This window comes from Sapajus apella, unplaced genomic scaffold (assembly GCF_009761245.1).
Source record: "Sapajus apella isolate SASKATOON/1434 unplaced genomic scaffold, GSC_monkey_1.0 scaffold89, whole genome shotgun sequence".
Classification (NCBI taxonomy): Eukaryota; Metazoa; Chordata; class Mammalia; order Primates; family Cebidae; genus Sapajus; species Sapajus apella.
In genome coordinates, this window is record NW_022437029.1 from 26,249 (window position 1) to 42,412 (window position 16,164).

Consider the following 16,164-nt stretch of genomic DNA (forward strand, 5'->3'; position numbering starts at 1 on the left):
GGTGGGGGAAGGGCAGCTTCCTTGGCCATGCTTCTGCAGGAGAAGTTAAGCCTTCCTGGCCACACACACCACAGAGGCTGGAGGCTCGTAGGCATGGGGCCTGGGGCAGCATGCTCACCCTGGGCTCACCTCGCCCCAGGCTGGAGAGCCTGAGGGGCTTCCTGAGGCTCCTGCAGAGCAGACACATCCAAGGCAACAGGCCCCTCCTGTCCCCACCAGCCACCTTCCTGCAACCCCACTGCATGCAGGGGTGTGGGCAGAAGGAAAGAGAGCGAGAAGGGACCAAGGGAAATGGAGAGAGGGTCCAGGAAGAAGGAGAGAGGAGAAAGTGAGCAAAAGAGGGTGGAGAGAGACCCAGGGACACAAAGGGAGATAGAGAAGAAATTTAGAAACACAGGAGTGACCTCTCTAAAAGACTCAAATGGGAGGGAGGAAGACCAGCTAGGGAACCCCAGCGGGGGCTGTGAGGGACAGTGATGGAGCTTGGGGAGCTGGAGACAGCCTGACTCCCCTGCAAACAGGGCTTTTATCTAAGGATGGATAAGATGTTGTCATGACAACAGATGTAGCATTTAGGGTAATTACTGGTGAATAACAGAGAGAAGAGGTGGCAGCTCTGGTGGGTGCTGCAGCCCAAAAACGGGGTCTCAGAGGCAGCCCCAGGCCCCATTAGCCCCTGCCTCATCCCAGACCCTTCCCTGCACCTGAGCCTAGCCAGGATCTTCCTAGTCCCTGAGGCCAGGACAGACCTTCTGAGCCACGCCTACACGCCCAGGTCCCACCTCGTCACCCATCCTGCCCAAGGCTGACAGCAAACCCAGGCCCCACAGGTGGACACTGCCTCTGTGACAGGCATCTCAGCGTAACTCTCTGCAGGACCCTGTGAGTGAGGTGCAGCAGGAATCTCATTTTACAGATGACAACATAAGAATCAGAGAAGCTGAGTAACTTCTCTGAGGTCACGCAGCAACTAAGCCAGGATCTGAACACAGCTCTGCTGCTCTGCACTGGCCCACCCCAGATGATTCCCATGTATAAGAACTGCTCCTGGGCAGATCTAGAGACAGGCTATTCTTATAAACCTCACCCTACAGCACCTTCTGGAAAAAGCTGGAGACAGCATTTGTGGATGAGAAGACAAGGAGAGCTGGAAAGTGTTATCTGCACATGGCTCCCTATACACACTACACCCCTGTGGCCCTTGAGATGATTATTTCTATTGTAACTAACTGGACACTGGACACTCCAAGTATTTGGGAATCACTGCAGGGTAACTGTGGGGACTGGGCTCTGTTTGGTAGACTGTCAAGTCTGGGGTACCCTGAAAACCAAGGCTTCCATCCAGCTCCCACCAGCCTAGGGGAGTCCCAGCCCTGAAGCCTGCAGTGTCCACAGCTGCCTTGTCTGCCTCTGTCCTCCGGGCTATTGGCCTCACACCCACAGGGCCTCCTGGAAATCCACCAGGTCCACAGGAGGGGGCACATCCCAGCCCTGGGGAGCTTGGAGGGCAGGAAGAGGAGTGGCCTGGCCCGGGCAGCCAAGAGCTCCGGCACAGCCTCTGCGGGGGGCCTGCTTGTCGTGGATCCCAGGCTCTGAGAGGATGAGGCCCTGGCCTTTCACATGCCTCCGGGATCCTGCCCTAAGCCCAGACCTCTGCCTGGCTGGCATCACTGGGGAGACAGAGGGCTCTCTTAACAGCCTTCAGGCTCACCGCAAAGGAGTTTCCTCAAGGACAGAACCCAGACCCCAGCACCTCCCTGAAATAACACCCCGGACCTGGAAAGGCTGGCCAGGGGTGGGGGATGATCCAGCTGGGAGACGAGAGAGCACAGGGGCTGGGGGCTTCCAGGGTCCCCAAGCTGACTGCCCCTGAAAAGTGGGGCTGTTGAGAGGGAAGGTGTGTGGGGTGGGGAGGGAGAGAGAGAGAGAGAAAGAGCAGTCGGTGAGGCAGAGCTGAGGATTTTTTTTTTCTTGAGCTAGAGTCTCCCTCTGTCACCCAGGCTGGAGTGCAGTGGTGCGATTTCAGCTCACCGCAACCTCTGCCTCCCAGGTTCAAGTGATTCTCCTGGCTCAGCCTCCCAAGTAGCTAGGATTACAGGCATGCGCCACCACGCCCGGCTAATTTTTGTATTTTTAATAGAGATGGGTTTCACCATGTTGGTCAGGCTGATCTCCAACTCCTGACCTCAGGTGATCCACACACCTCGGCCTCCCAAAGTGCTGGGATTACAAGTGTGAGCCACTGCGCCTGGCCGACCTGAGGATTTTGAGCCCTTCTAGAGACTTCATCAACAGAAGATTTGATTTAAACAAAGAGAAGGGGAGGAACTGAGGAGAGGGAGTGCAGGGTGCTGAGGTCCTGCAGGGCAGCCCTTCATGCAAGCTGCCCTCCTGCTTTGGACTTCCTTACATGCCCCCGGATGCAGGTCTGTCCCTGCAGCAGTGGGCCCTGTATTGACAGGGGCTGAACATCTCCACAGAGCTCACAGCCAGCTGTGATCAGAGGGACACAGGTGAATCTGCAGCCCTGCACTGAGGCTCCAGGGCAGCCCATGAACTGCCACCTGGGGTGGTCAAGTTTCACCCCAACGGAGGGAGGTGGAGGGAAAGGGGGTGCTCTGGTCACAGGTGGTACCAGGCCAGGCCTGGTGTGCCCAGGGGAGGCGAGAGGCCTGGGCAGAGCGAGAGCAGTATGCATCTTCTGCTGCTCCATCCAGGCCACAGTGTGGACATGAGAGGCTGTGTCCGAGCCACCCTGGCAAACTCTGCAGCCAGGACAAGAAGGGGACTCCCAACTAGCCATGAAAGGCAGAGGGCTTGAGGCCCCCACACATTTACTTATCAGTGGTATCTGGAAGCCTGGCAGGTAGGCTGAGATGGCTGTCGTGTGAACCCAGTAGCTTGTGGGACAGCTAGGGCCCACCTGCCCCAGCCCTTCCATCCACACCCAGAGGCCTGTTCTCACAACTGCAGGCCAGCCCCCCCCGCTGCCCCTGCTCCCACACTGATGTGGGCCGAAGCCCCACACAGAGGGCTGTGCCCTGGGCGTGTGGAGACCTGGGCTCCAGGGTGGCTCCAAGCATCCTCAGACACAGGACCTGGGATACATCCCTAAACCACCTGGGCCAGGTTTCTTCATCTGCAGAATGGAAGGGCTAGAAATCAAATTCAAAGCACCAGTTGTTCTTGTCCTCCAAATCGGCTCTTGGAAACCAGGTTCCTTTCACCTAAACTCTCCAGGTCCTGTCTCCTGCCCTCCATTGACTGGGTTTCTAGACATTCTCAGGACACAGGGGTGCTGGGTGTGCAGCAAGCCTGGAAGACCATTGCCCTCACTGGACCCAGGGGGCAACAGCCTGAGACTTCAGTCCAGGGAGAAGAAAACAAGTTTTTTGGATGCCTTCAGCTGTGACCGCTGTCTCCTCCCATTTCCTCCTCCCCTTCTGGTCCCCCTCCTCCTCTTCCCCCTCCATCTCTGGCTCCCCTTCCTCTCCCCCTCCCCCTTCCTCCTCCTCCTCCTCCTCCTCCTTTTCCTTCCCTTCCTCCTCTCCCCCTCCTCCCCACCTCCTCTCTCCGCTCCTTTCCCCTCCTTACCCCTCCTCCCCCTATTCCTCCCTAGTTCCCCCCCTCCCTCCCCTCTCCCCGTCTGTCCCCCTGCTCCTCTGCACTCAAGGCCAGCTCCTGACACTCATCAGTCTTCTCCACTTCCTGGAGACAGGAGACTCTGACATCCCAGCTTATTTTAGTCAGCTGTCTCCTGGAGCCTCGCTGCTGGCCTGGGGCCTTGCTGCCCTGTCCCCTGCCCCTGAGGGGGCAGCCTAGGGCCAGAAGTCACCTCAGAACATGAGCAAGCCCAAACCCAAGCCACAATCTGTACAGCAGCCCCTGCTCCCCATCTCCTGCCTGGGATGCTGTCGTGTGAATTCAATAGCTTATGGGACAGCTAGGGCCCACCTGCTCCCGGCCTTCCCATCCACACAGAGGGCGCCACCCCCCCACAGACCCTCCTCCCTGCCCCCCACCAAGGCCCACCCACTCAGGTGCCCAATGAGCCTCCCTTTCCACAAGGGTCACTCATGCCATCCCTCAGTGCTCTGTACCCTTGGCACTGGTAGCTTGACCCCACCTCATACCCAGGGTGCAAGGTGGTGTTGGCTCTCTGTGGCCTTTGAGCCTGGCACAGAGCTTTGTACACAGGAGACTAGAGTCCAGGCAGGTTCCACACAGGATGCTCTAAATTGTGTATCCTGGACCAGCGGTCCATCCTATGACTGCAGCTGAGATGGGTGCAGTGGCAGAGGGTGCTTGCCCACCTCCAAGGTCCCCAGCAATTCCCTTCCAACCCCAAACTTGCTCACCCTACTCAGCAATACCAATGCTGTGCTGTAAGGGCACTCAGCCCGGCCACCCTCCACAAGGGCCACTTAACAAACAACCAACATCTGTTCTTGTTCAAGCCTGTCTCTGGAGGCTTCAACTATTCCTCCCTCTCCGGGAGGAGATCTTATAAACATAGTTTTCTCTACCTCACCAATTTTCCAGGGATATTTTAGCACCCCTGAGAGACTGGTGTCAGGAGCCACTGACAAGCCAGGCCAGCCTTTCCATTGTCACTATTTGCTGAGCATTGTCACATCTGGTTCTGGGACACACAGGGAACAAGACAGAAATATTTTGACGCACATGGATAGGGGCTTCCCATGTTGTCAGGATGGGAACTTCAGGGTTGGCCTCATTGCTGTGGAGCACTGTGCTGGTGGAGGGAATTGGGACTCAAGTTCCACTCCTGGAGCATGGGGAGAAATTATGCCCACCCTGCAACTGGGAAATCAGACTCCCAGGCAGCACCAGAGGCCATTCAACTTTGTGGGCTCAGGCAGTGCTTGAACCATCCTTGCCTTGCTTTCCACACTCTTGAGAGAATAGGACCTCCCAATGCCCCTGCATCCCTTCACCACCCTTCCCGCCCATCTCCAGTGTAAGTCAAGGTGTGCTGGCTCAAGAAGCTCCCATCCTCACCAACCTACCCCTCCCTCTGTTCACTGGCCGTGTTTCCAGATGCAGTCTTCTCCAAATATCAGGGTCCTCCTGGGTGCTGACATTTGACCCCTGGATGCCTCTAATGCAGCAGCAGTACAGGAATCCTAGAGGTCTCCGGAGATGGCCCTTTTCACCGCCCTGGATGATGCCCTTCACATCATGGTGAGCAGCCCTTTCCCCTATACCCACCAAGGACAAGACTGAGGTTCTCCACAGATTTGAGGGGCAAATGATTTCATCTTTCACACCAACAATTGTTTGCCACCTGGGACTCCACACAACTTTTTCTCTAATCATGGAGAGAACTCTGGGGCCCATTACTGATGGGCGCAGCAGGAAGGGCACATGTGGCACATTTGGCATAGCTGCCTGAGAATCTTCCATTACTAGCTCCACACTGGAGAGGTCCTGCTGAAGCTCTCCATGGGAGAGGCCTGGAGCCCGTGGAAGCAAGGGGTGACAGCAGGCAGGACACAGGGTAGGGTCCATCCTCCTTCCATCAGGCATCCGAGAAGGAGTCAGAGGACACCTGTGACAAAGAGTTCTGCCCACTCACCTTGAAGAGAACCTGAGGGTCCAGAGGATTAAATGTAATGGCTCTGCCATTTGCAGGTGCCCACTTTGCACCCTCACACTCTATAGGAGCACCTTACATGTCATCTCTACCTCTCAACACGTTGCCCAATCTGAAAGTGGTTGATGTTACCTCATTTTATTTATTTATTTATTTGTTTGTTTGTTTATTTAAATTATTTTCTCCCTCCTTTTTTTTCTTTTTGATGCATGGTCTTGCTCCATTGCCAGGCTGGAGTGCAGTGATGCAAGCACAGCTCACTGTGGCCTTGAACTTCTGGGCTCAAGCGATCCTCCCACCTCAGCCTCTCAAATGGCTGGGACCCCAGGCACACGCCACCACACCTGGTTAATTTTTTTTTAATTTTGTAGAGACAGGATTTTACTATGTTTCCCAGGCTGGTTTCCAGCTCCTAGGCTCAAGTGATCCTTCTGCCTCACCCTCCCAAAGTGCTGAGATTATAGCCATGAGCCACCACACCTGGGCCATTTTAAATGTGAGTAAGTCAAGGCTCAGAGAGGTTTAGCGGTCTGAGATCATATATCTGGTAAGCAGTAGAACCAGTTTTGACTCCAAAGCCAGTGCTCTTTGCATGCTGCTCCAGGAATGGCCCCAACCATGCCCGCTCTCTGCTCATCCCCTCTCTGTCCAGCCCTGTCTCAGCCTCTTTTCTCTGGGTCTGGCCCCTGCCACCACATCTCCAGAGGCCCTGGCATGTCCCCGGTGCTGTAGGGACAGTTCTCCCGCCTCTAGCTCAGCCAAGACCAGAATGGAATCTTCCAACAGAATTTCTCTAGGAAACTATGGGGAAAACAAAACAAAACAGAAAATGAAAACCCCAAATCAGAGACACACACTCCCATATCCCAGTGTCCCCAGCCTTAGATAGCCAAGGCTGCCCCACTTTGCTAGGAAAACTCACTTCTCCAACAAATATTTACTGGGCACCTGCTCCAGGCCAGGCTCTGCCACAGGGCAAGAAGCATGGGGACAGACGAGGCAGCAGAGTCCCTGCCCTCCAGGGCTGTCCTCTTGGGGGAGGCCCCTGGGCACTGGCCCAGCCCTGCTGGGGTGAAAGCGGGCCTGTTGTTAAGAGCCGTATCTTCTCCTGCGTCATCCTAAGACATGACCCCATGGGACCCCGGTTTCCCAGAGCCCACCTCCCCACTTGCCCCTCCCAGAGGATCTCACCCACTTCCTCCTCTGTTGCCCCCCAACTTCAGTACCCCTCCCAGCCCTGTAGACACCAAGTCCAGCCCAGGCAGCTGGCCACTCCCCTCTCCCGCCCACTTGCCCTGGGGAATGTCTTTCAAGATGACCCTTCTGGGGCTCAGCCATCTAGATTTTCCCAGGACACAGGTATCATGGGCAGGATGGGGAGGTGACTGAGGGGTGTTACTTGAGCCCTGGTGGGGTTGGAGGATGAAGGCCATGTGGGTGCAGGCAGGAGGGCAGAGGAGGAAGCCTGGTGAGCAGGGAAGGGAGCTGCTTTCTGAACAGTCAACAAGCAGAAAGGTGGAAAGTAAGGGGCAGGAGGCCTTGGTTTCCCTCGTGTCTTCCCTGCCCAGGGGTTCCTGGGGCAGCACCCAGAACATCATTAGAACCACGCTCCTGTCCAACCCCCTCGCTTGACAAGAAGGCATCTGAAACCCAGAGAGGTGAGCAGATTTGCCTGGGGCCACCCAGCAATTTGGTGGTCCTCCTAGGATCACGCCCTGAGCCTCTGGACCCTGGAAACAGCTGAGGAATCCCTCAATGAGCTGCCAGCTAGGTGCCCACCCAAATCCAGCTGCCAGGCCAGCAAGGACAGAGGGGCCACAGCCTTTGGAGATTTGCAGCTGTTTCAGCTGCATCAAAGCTGCACCTGACAAACAGGGACTGATGGAGCCTGCTGCAGTGGCTGCTCCAGCAGCCCTTTCTGCACTGGGAGGAGGATGGCTGCGTTTAACCCTTGCCTCCCCGACAAGTGCCTGGGGAATCCAAGCAGCGCGCTCAGGTAGCCTCTCACCCTCCCTTCATGGCTGTGGTTGGGCTGGGCTGGGCTGTGACACCAGGACATCTGGGTGCCCCACACCACAGCCCAGCCCTCTTCCCTCCTGAAGCAGCTCCAGTCCCCACAGATGGGGAGGAAATTCCATCTGAGCCCCAGCTGCTCTGAGATTGGAGGGGTCCATCTGCAGCTCCAGAAGGGGCCTGCCCCCTCCCTGGGGAAATCAAAGGTCAGGACCCTCAGCACCTCCCCCGCCTGCCCTGCCGGAAAGCAGGGAGCCCCATGGGCTGCTGCAGGGACAGAAATAGCCCTGACTTTCCAGGGAGGGAGGCTCTTTTTTGGTCTCCAGTCTATTCGGTCCCCTCACAGGCACCACTGCTCCATGGAGCCCATAGGCTCATGAAGAGTCAGGACCATTCCCCTGGGCGAGGCAGGGGTCAGGCAGTCAGCAGGAGGGAGTGGGAGGCTCAGAGAAGGGGGAGTCACTGAGGACCCGGAAGTGGGAAGGGCCAGGATAGGGGAAGGGAAGAAGGGATGAGAAGGGAGAATAGAGGAAGGAGGGGACAGAGAATCCCAGGGGGCAGTGGGTGGGAGGTAAATGGGCGCCTCATCTCTGAAATCACTACTGATCAATCATTGGTCTCAAGGTCACACAAAGGGCAGGAGCCTTTGGCCAGGGCCAGTCCAGGGTGTGAGAAGATCAGAGCAGACAAGTCCGGGGGTGGGTGCAAGCTGACATTCAGGCCCTTCTAGTGCTGGCCTTCTGACAACAGCTTCCCCAAGCCCAAACGGAAGAGAGGACGGATGCGGGAGCATGAAGAAACCCAGAATCTAATTTTAGCCCAGTGCTCCCCTCCTCCCCTGCTGACAGTGAGCAGAGCCTGGGAGGGTAGGATCCTTGCACCCCCTGCCAGGGCTCCTGCTCTTATGGAAGTGCCAGCTGGCAGGGAGAGCTGCCAAGAGTGGCTGGGGTCTACAGGTGAGGCTCCCAAGCTCACACAGGGCAGGGGCTTTGCTGGACTGGGAGGGACCCAAAGTCTGAGCTCTTGTGCCAGAGGCAGGGCTGATGAGGAGGCAGAAGTTGAGGCCAGTGGGTGACACCACTGAGATGAGATTGGGTACGTTTATGTCCTGGTTCTGGATGACCTCAGCCAATTGCCTTTGCCTCAATTTCCTTGCCTGTGAAATAGCCATAGTAATCACATCAATTTCAGATGATGCACATCTGGCCCTGGACCCTAACAGCTCAGGACTGTCATGATTCCTTTCACCACAGCACATCTCAGGGGTCCCCAAACTGATCTGTTACTCCAGACCTGGTGCTTAACTTTGCACTGAGGTACAAAGGTGAGGAAAACACCACCGCCATCCTGCCCATGAGCCTGACGCCAAGAACAACTGATTAACTCCAGGAACCTTCAGGTCTGGGCCTCCCAGGGAGCTGGGGCAGGGAGTGCAGTGGAGGGAAGGCAGAGATGAAGCCCCAAGCTGGAGAACCCTGGGGACCACAGGGGCAATCCTGCATGGGCAGACAAGGACGCTGAGGCCCAGAGTGGGACCAACTCCTGCCTAAGGACAGACTGACAGGTGGTGGCAGGGTGAGGACATGAACCCTGATCTCCCCACCTCCCCCTGCCCTGCCGCCCACAGCAACCAGGACCTGGGAGCAGAAAGCCCTGCCAGTGCCAGGGAAGCCAAAGGCTGCCCAGGTCCAAATCCAGCTGGACAGATGCCTCCTCCCCAGCCAGAGGCAACCCCATTTGCAGGTGGGAGCTGGGCAAGGTCTCATATCCCTTGCCAGTAGCCCCCCACACACAGGTTGGGGACCATGCAGAGGACAGGGAGAGCACAGTCACACCACAGTCACCAGGGCCTGATGAGCCCACAAGCCCCCACCTTGAATACTAGCAGCAGATAAGCTGGGCCCTCCTGCCACAGGTCCCTTCTTGAGCAAGGGTCAGGAGTCCCTTCAGCCACAGTGCTCCAAAGAGGAGCGCTCAGCAGCCCCAAGGTTCTCAGCAAGTATCCCCAGGTAAAGCTGGCTCATAAGACCCTCTCAAGGGTATCCCTACCATCTAAGGACCCAGGTTCTCACAGAGAAGGTGCAGTTGTTAGGTCTTCCTCATCCTGCTCTGCCCAGCTCCTCTTTAACTGCGTTCTGCAGCAGCGCCTCCCTTCCAGCAGGGACATCCTGAGAAAGGGGTGTCTGGAAGGATGATGTGACCAGCCGTGACAGCTCCCATCCACCTGAACTGCCAGGCAAAGCACCCCTGCTGGCCTCACACCCCTGACCCTCACCTCCAGGTGACTTGCCTGAATTATTCCTGGAGGCAGAGGGCTGCACCCACCCCACTCCCACCTCTGCTTTTCTCAGCCAGCCTCATCAACCTGTAGCCCTCGGATGGGCTGACAGAGAAGTCAAAAGCAGGTCCTACTCAGAGAGACCTGCAGGAATAGAGTATAAGAGAGAAGGCCTGATCAGGAGCCAGATCCTGGGCCCAGCTCCGGCTGTACCCCATTAGCCGAATGGCCTGGCCAGGGGCCTGAGACTCCACGCCCCCCGCAGTTCCTTGCCTGAGAACTGAGCAAGATAGCAAAATGGAGACAAGCCAAGCACAGGCCCTGCCACACAGCTGACTCTTAGCGGATGTTTCCTGAATGTGGGCCTGTTATTCCTTGAGTTTGGATGCAATCCTTTCAGTGTGGAAGTGTGGCGTGATGGGCATCCTGGGTCTAGATCTAGATCCAGCCGAGCCAGCTGTGTCTGTGTGAGGACCCCTGAGGCAAGTCATCTCCTCTCTGTGGGCCCCAGTCACTTCCTTCATACAATTCAGGGGTTGAACTGAGCTGTGGGGAATGGAAAACCTGGGACATATCTGCCATCAATTACATGTTCCTTGGCAGTGACAGACATGAACAATCAATCACAGCACAGTCACCTACCGAATCTATCCACATGCAGTTTCAGGATCTTAGATACCCAATGCCACTGAGTGAGCTGGCCCAAGAGATGGAATCACAATTCTTCATCACCTGAATTCCATAGTTTTGTGATTTCAGGACCTAGAGAGGTCACCTTAAGTCTGAATTTTGTTTTTGGTTAAATGATCACTCTCAGCAAGGTTGTGAGGATTAATGAGTTGATGTATTCAAAATGGGCTAGCAAACAGTCCCATTCCTGCAGTGGTACCTTTCTAGCACCACTTCCAGAGATGGGGCAGGGTGCTCTACTCACAGGCCCCAGGCCTGCCCCTTGCAGATGATTAAGCACCAGGGGACAGTGTGGTCCAGCAGAAAGAACCTGGGCCTGGATGACCTCAAGCAGGTGATTACAGCTTTCTCAGCCTGCATTTCGCTAGTATAAAATGGGCTGATATTTACCTTACAGGCAGGCATAAGGATTAAATGAGGTCATCAGACAAAGCCAGAAGAGCCTGGATGAGTAAAAGGAAGTCAATGAACTATCCTCATCTACCCATATCAGGCCTCTGGGTATCAGCAGTGGGCACCTCGGCAGGTGCGGGGAACTGAGAGTAGGGCAGGGCATGTCTTTCTTGATAATTCCTCAGTGAAGCCCACGTCCCCATGTCATCAGTGATGGTGGGTACACTGGAGGTCCCACTGGTTGTCCTTAGCAGAAGCATGCCCCATGACAGTACGGAGGTGGTGAGACTAAAGATTCTGGGCCAATGTGGAAGTAGAGGGTAGCCTCACACTGAGGGCCCTGGGGCTTCACTTCTCCTCCCTTCTCCCTCTCCTCCCTGGGGTGGCCACTGGTGCTATCCCTTACCCATGGGACCAGACCAACCTGGTTCAGGTCCCCAGGACTGCCCACTCAGGGGCGACTAAGTAGGGCAAGAAGGCTGTGGCACCAGACCACCCAGCAGGGCTAGCTTAGGGCTGTTTTTAAAATCAGTCACAAATCTACCAATCACAACATCCCTTACACATGCCTTTCCCCCTACCCAAAACATCCTCCCATGTTGCCTCTTGGTATACTCCTGCTCTTCCTCCAAGACCCAACCCAAAGGCCATCTCCTCCAGGAAGCCCTCCCTTCTCTCCCTTCCCAGGTAGCCAGTCTCAGGCTCCTCAGCCACCCTCACCCACTGGCTTGTGATGATGAGTAAGGATCCTGCGTGGATGAAGGCAGGCAGGCAGGGCAGAGGCCTGGGGAGACCAGCCAGCCACATCTAAGGGAGGAGAGGACTACTGGTCCCAAGAGCGAGCCCCAGCTCATTGGGCCAACATCCAGAGTTTGCTGTGCAAGCAGCTGAGGAATAACTGCTCCAGACAGCCCTTGAGCAACGAGGACACCGCTTGCTTATTACAAAATATCCTTTATTGACAAAATAGCTCAGACTTAAAAAAAAAAAAAAAAAAAAAAAAAAGCCAAAAACACCTGCATGTCACAATAAGAGATCACAGGCAAGAACACTTGGGGGTCCCATGGGGTGCACACAAGACTGGCCGGCAGAGGGTCACAGTCAGTCCCTCCCCTGGCCCAGCTCCCCACCACACCCCAGGGCGATGCTCTGGCCTCACAATGACAACCCACTGAGGCCCAGACTGGGAAGCCTCCCACTCCCCAGGAGGAACTCTTTTTGGTCCACTCCATTCTCTCTACACCCCAAAAACTCCCTCAGTGGCCTTCCAAATCTCGCAGGTCCATCTGGTGCCAACAGTGTCTGCACTGCTCAGCCCATTCCCCCCATACCCGCCACGCTAAGATACCTGTTGGCCCAATGCTGAAGCCATGCGCTCCCCAAGGGAAGGCCCCGAAACCTCCTTTCCACACTTCCAATGTTCTGGCTGCCAGGTTTGGGGGTGGGACCAAGAACCAGAAAGGAGAGGCTCCTGAATGCACAGTCCCATCAGCGTAGGGGGAGCAGCATGGCTGGGTCTGAGGCAGCCCACAAGCACCCACCTGGGGGGATCAGTTGTGTTTCACAAGGACTCATTTGGAGCTTGGAGACCTGGCTGGGCACTCCAGTGGGAGGCTCCCCTAGGGGTCCACTGGGCTTTCATGCCAGCACCCCACCTGGGGGCTCTGCCACCTGTTAGAGGCTCTCATCTTAGACTGTTCCCACAGTGTGGATATTTTGGGCTGTCTTGGGGAAACAATTTGCCCTCTTGATGACAAAAGACCTGCCCCCCACTGGGGACACCCAAGCCACTAAAAACCCTCTTGGTGTTACACGCAAAATGTTGAGAAGTTGTCATGCAGCATGATAACCCAGACCTTTGCGGCCACAAGAACACATTCTCAAAGAGATCCTTTAACTTGAAATAGTGATTCTGTCTGCCACTCCCCACTTCCAGTTCGGGGTAGGAATTCACACACCCCAGGCACAGAACAAAAGTCTACAGGAAGACAGGTGGTGGTAAACACAGAAGAAAGAGATTTTTATATCACCGGATAATCACATTTTTGGTTCTCCAGTGCATTCCCCCACTGGAGCTCAAAGCTTTCTGCAAAGACTTTCATCTCCCTGCAGCAAGTAGGCGGCAAGCTATTGTCGCCCCGATTTTTGCAGGAGGTGAATGCCAGTGATCGGGGATCTCCCGTCGAGGCAGAGACCAAGCCTCTAAGATCACCCCAGTGAGGCATCCACGTGGCCACCCACCTGCCGGAGAGGTGCTGGGTGAGGAAACCGATCCACAGTTCTGGCCTTTAAAAAACAGGCAAAAGGGGGAAAGAAGGGCCCAGAGATGGTGACACCCCAAAGCCCCCATCCCAGCATCTGCCAAGGACCAAGAGTGCCCAGCATGGGTGATCAGTCTTCGTTTCTTCCTCCTCCTCAGCAGCAGGCCCCACTGGGAAAAGTGGAAGGCTGGCTTCATGCTCTTTGTGGGTGGAAGGAGATGAAAAACAAAAACAAAAACACCATAAGCAAGTGACCTACCAGGAACACAGGGTCCTCAAGAAAGGGAAGCCCTGACACTGGCCTGGAGAGCATGGGGCTCTGGGAAGGAAGTGCTCTCTCTTCTGGTCTTGGCTATGTTCTGGAGGGTTTGAACCACCTCCATCAGCCTGTGCTCAGGAAGAGGGTGGAGAATGGGTCCCCATCAAGCTGAGCCAGCAAGGGGAGGCTTCACTGGGACCCTTGCAAACAGCACCCCCCACACACACCGCCACACACCCCTTCCAAGAAGCTCCTAAGATGAGGCCTGCAGGATCTGGGCAGGGAGCAGAAAGCCCCAGGGAGGCAGCCACACACAGCAAGGCAAGAAGCAAGGCGGCCCCAACGCCACCGTACCAACCCCATAAGGGCAGTGCAGTCGGGCTCACCAGACCGTCTGGGTCCACGGACGGCACAGGATCCTCCGGAAGGCACGGCGGAAGTCCTGGTTGAAGATGGTGTAGATAACAGGGTTCAGCGAGCTGTTGCAGTAGCCAATCCAGAAGAAGAACTGAAAGAGGCCATGGGGCACCTTGCAGTGCTTCGGGCAGATGGCACCCAGGCTGTAGCTGAAGAAGAAGGGGAACCAGCAGAGCACAAAGACGCCGATGACCACGGCCAGCACGAAGGTGAAGCGCTTCTCCCGGGTCAGCTGTGCCCGTCGACGCCACCACTGCCCACCCATACCACCCACACCCCTGCCCAGGAGCACCTGGCCACGTAGGGTGGCCAGCACCTGGGAGCCCTGCGGCTGCTGCAGAGGAGGGCTGCAAGCTGAGGCTGGAGATGCTGACACTGCCTGGGGTCCACACTCTTCCTCCTCCTCCTCCTCCTCCTCTTCCTCTTCTTCAGCTTCATCCTCTGGAGATGGCCCACAGACACCCTCCTTCTGGCCCTGGCCTGACTTGGGAAGGGCAGCCCAACTGGGTGGCAAGGCCTGGTTCCCAGTATCTTCAGGGGTCTCCCCTTCCTCCTGCTCCCCAGTGGACTTCAACTGTACCTTGGCCTCTCTGGCAGAAGCCAGAGAGGCCAGGGCTGGCAGCTTGGCTGAGGCCAAAGCCCCCCCACGGTCAAGTCGGGGCTGCTTGGACTCACCCTGCCCAGGCCCCTGCTTGGCCCTGGGACTTCTGCGGTTACTGCGTTTGGCGATCAGGTAGATTCGCAGGTAGACCAGGATCATGATGAGGCAAGGAGCAAAGAAAGATCCAATGCTGGAGGCCAGGATGTACCAGGCCTCCTGGTTGAGCTTGCACTGGGGGCGCCCGCGCGGCTGGGGGCCCTGGTCGCCCTTGTAGATGAGGGGCGGCAGCGAGATGATGGCAGCGATGAGCCATACTGTGAGGATGATGCACTTGATGCGGCGCGGGGTGCGCTTGGAGTTGTACTCCAGTGCACGGCTCACCGCCCAGTAGCGGTCCAGGCTGATGGCGCATAGATGCACGATGGACGAGGTGCAGAACAGCACATCGAGCGCCAGGTACACTTCACACCACGTGCGCCGGAAGTACCAGTAGCCCAGCAGCTCGTTGGCCAGCGAAAAAGGGATGATGAGCGTGGCCACCAGGATGTCGGCGGCAGCCAGCGACACCAGGAACAGGTTCTGCGGGGCACGCAGCGAGCGGCTAGTCAACACAGCCAGGATGACCAGCGCGTTGCCGAAGATGGTGAAGAGGATGAGGAAGGTGATGGCCGCTGCGATGGCCGCCGTGGCCTGCACTGAGTAGGGCTCCTGGTGGTCCATGGCTGGGCAGGACGTGGGCAGAGGGAGCGCTGCCAGCCCGGTACACACCGTGGGCGACAGCGCTGCCCAGCTCGGCTAGACGAGAGCGTCGCCCCTCCGGCGGCACCGAAGGCGCTGGAGCCCCATGGCCTGGGCGAGCGGTGCTTAGGAGGTTGGAAACACCCAGGACCAGCCACCGCCCTCGTACATCCTCCTCCACCGGCACCCAGAATCCCAGCCGTCAGCCCCAGAGAAGTTTTTCGAGTTTGTCCCGCCGCCGTCCGCGTCCCCCCCGCCCCGGGACCGGAGAAAGTCGCACCCTCCCGCCACACAAATGCCGGATGCACAGGGGCGCAGGCCGGGCGGGGCCGGTTCTCGGAGGAGGCGCGGAGGCCCCTGTGCCCGCTCAGCTTGCAGGCTGTCGCCCCAGCAGCGCCTGCAGGGGAGCGGGGAGCGGGGCGCGCGGCTGGAGGAGGGCGGAGACTGGAGGCGGGCGCGGGAGCGGGTGGGAGCTGGTGGGAGCTGGTGGGAGCGGGTGGGAGGCGGGGCGGCGGGCGGACCGAGGTGGGTGGAAGGTGCTCTTCGGGGGAGGCGCGAGCCCTGGACTCCTTGCACCTGGCCCCGCGCCCGGACTCCCTGCTCCCCTGCCCGCCTTCTTCCCGGCGGCCGTACCTCGGGAGGGCGGAGGGGCCCAGCGGCCGGCGTCTTTGGCCCCCGAGCAGGACGCGCGCCTCGGTGGAGTAGGTGGGTGCCGGGAGCCGGGACACAGAGCTGGCGCGCGGGCAGGACCCTCCTCCCGGGGGAGCCGGGCTGAGCCGGGCAGGTGCGCGCTGCTCTCCCTTCCGCCTCCCGGGAGCCCGTGGAGAGAGCGGGGCCGGCGTGGGGCAGGGGCGCCGGGTCTTAATATACCACAAGCACGCCCGGCCGGGCAGTGGAGAC

The 16,164-nt window shown here is 57.6% G+C and overlaps 1 protein-coding gene across 1 annotated transcript; it reads right to left on the minus strand.

Moving 5' to 3' along the window:
- Nucleotides 1-11,925: 11,925 nt before the first annotated feature.
- ADRA2B (adrenoceptor alpha 2B) lies at nt 11,926-15,669 on the minus strand. Its single transcript, XM_032255283.1, has 2 exons — nt 13,895-15,669; nt 11,926-13,449 (listed from the first exon to the last, which is right to left on the minus strand). Coding segments are annotated over exons 1-2 (1,353 nt in total). The 5' UTR covers nt 15,247-15,669; the 3' UTR covers nt 11,926-13,448.
- Between the last annotated feature and the right edge of the window lie 495 nt (nt 15,670-16,164).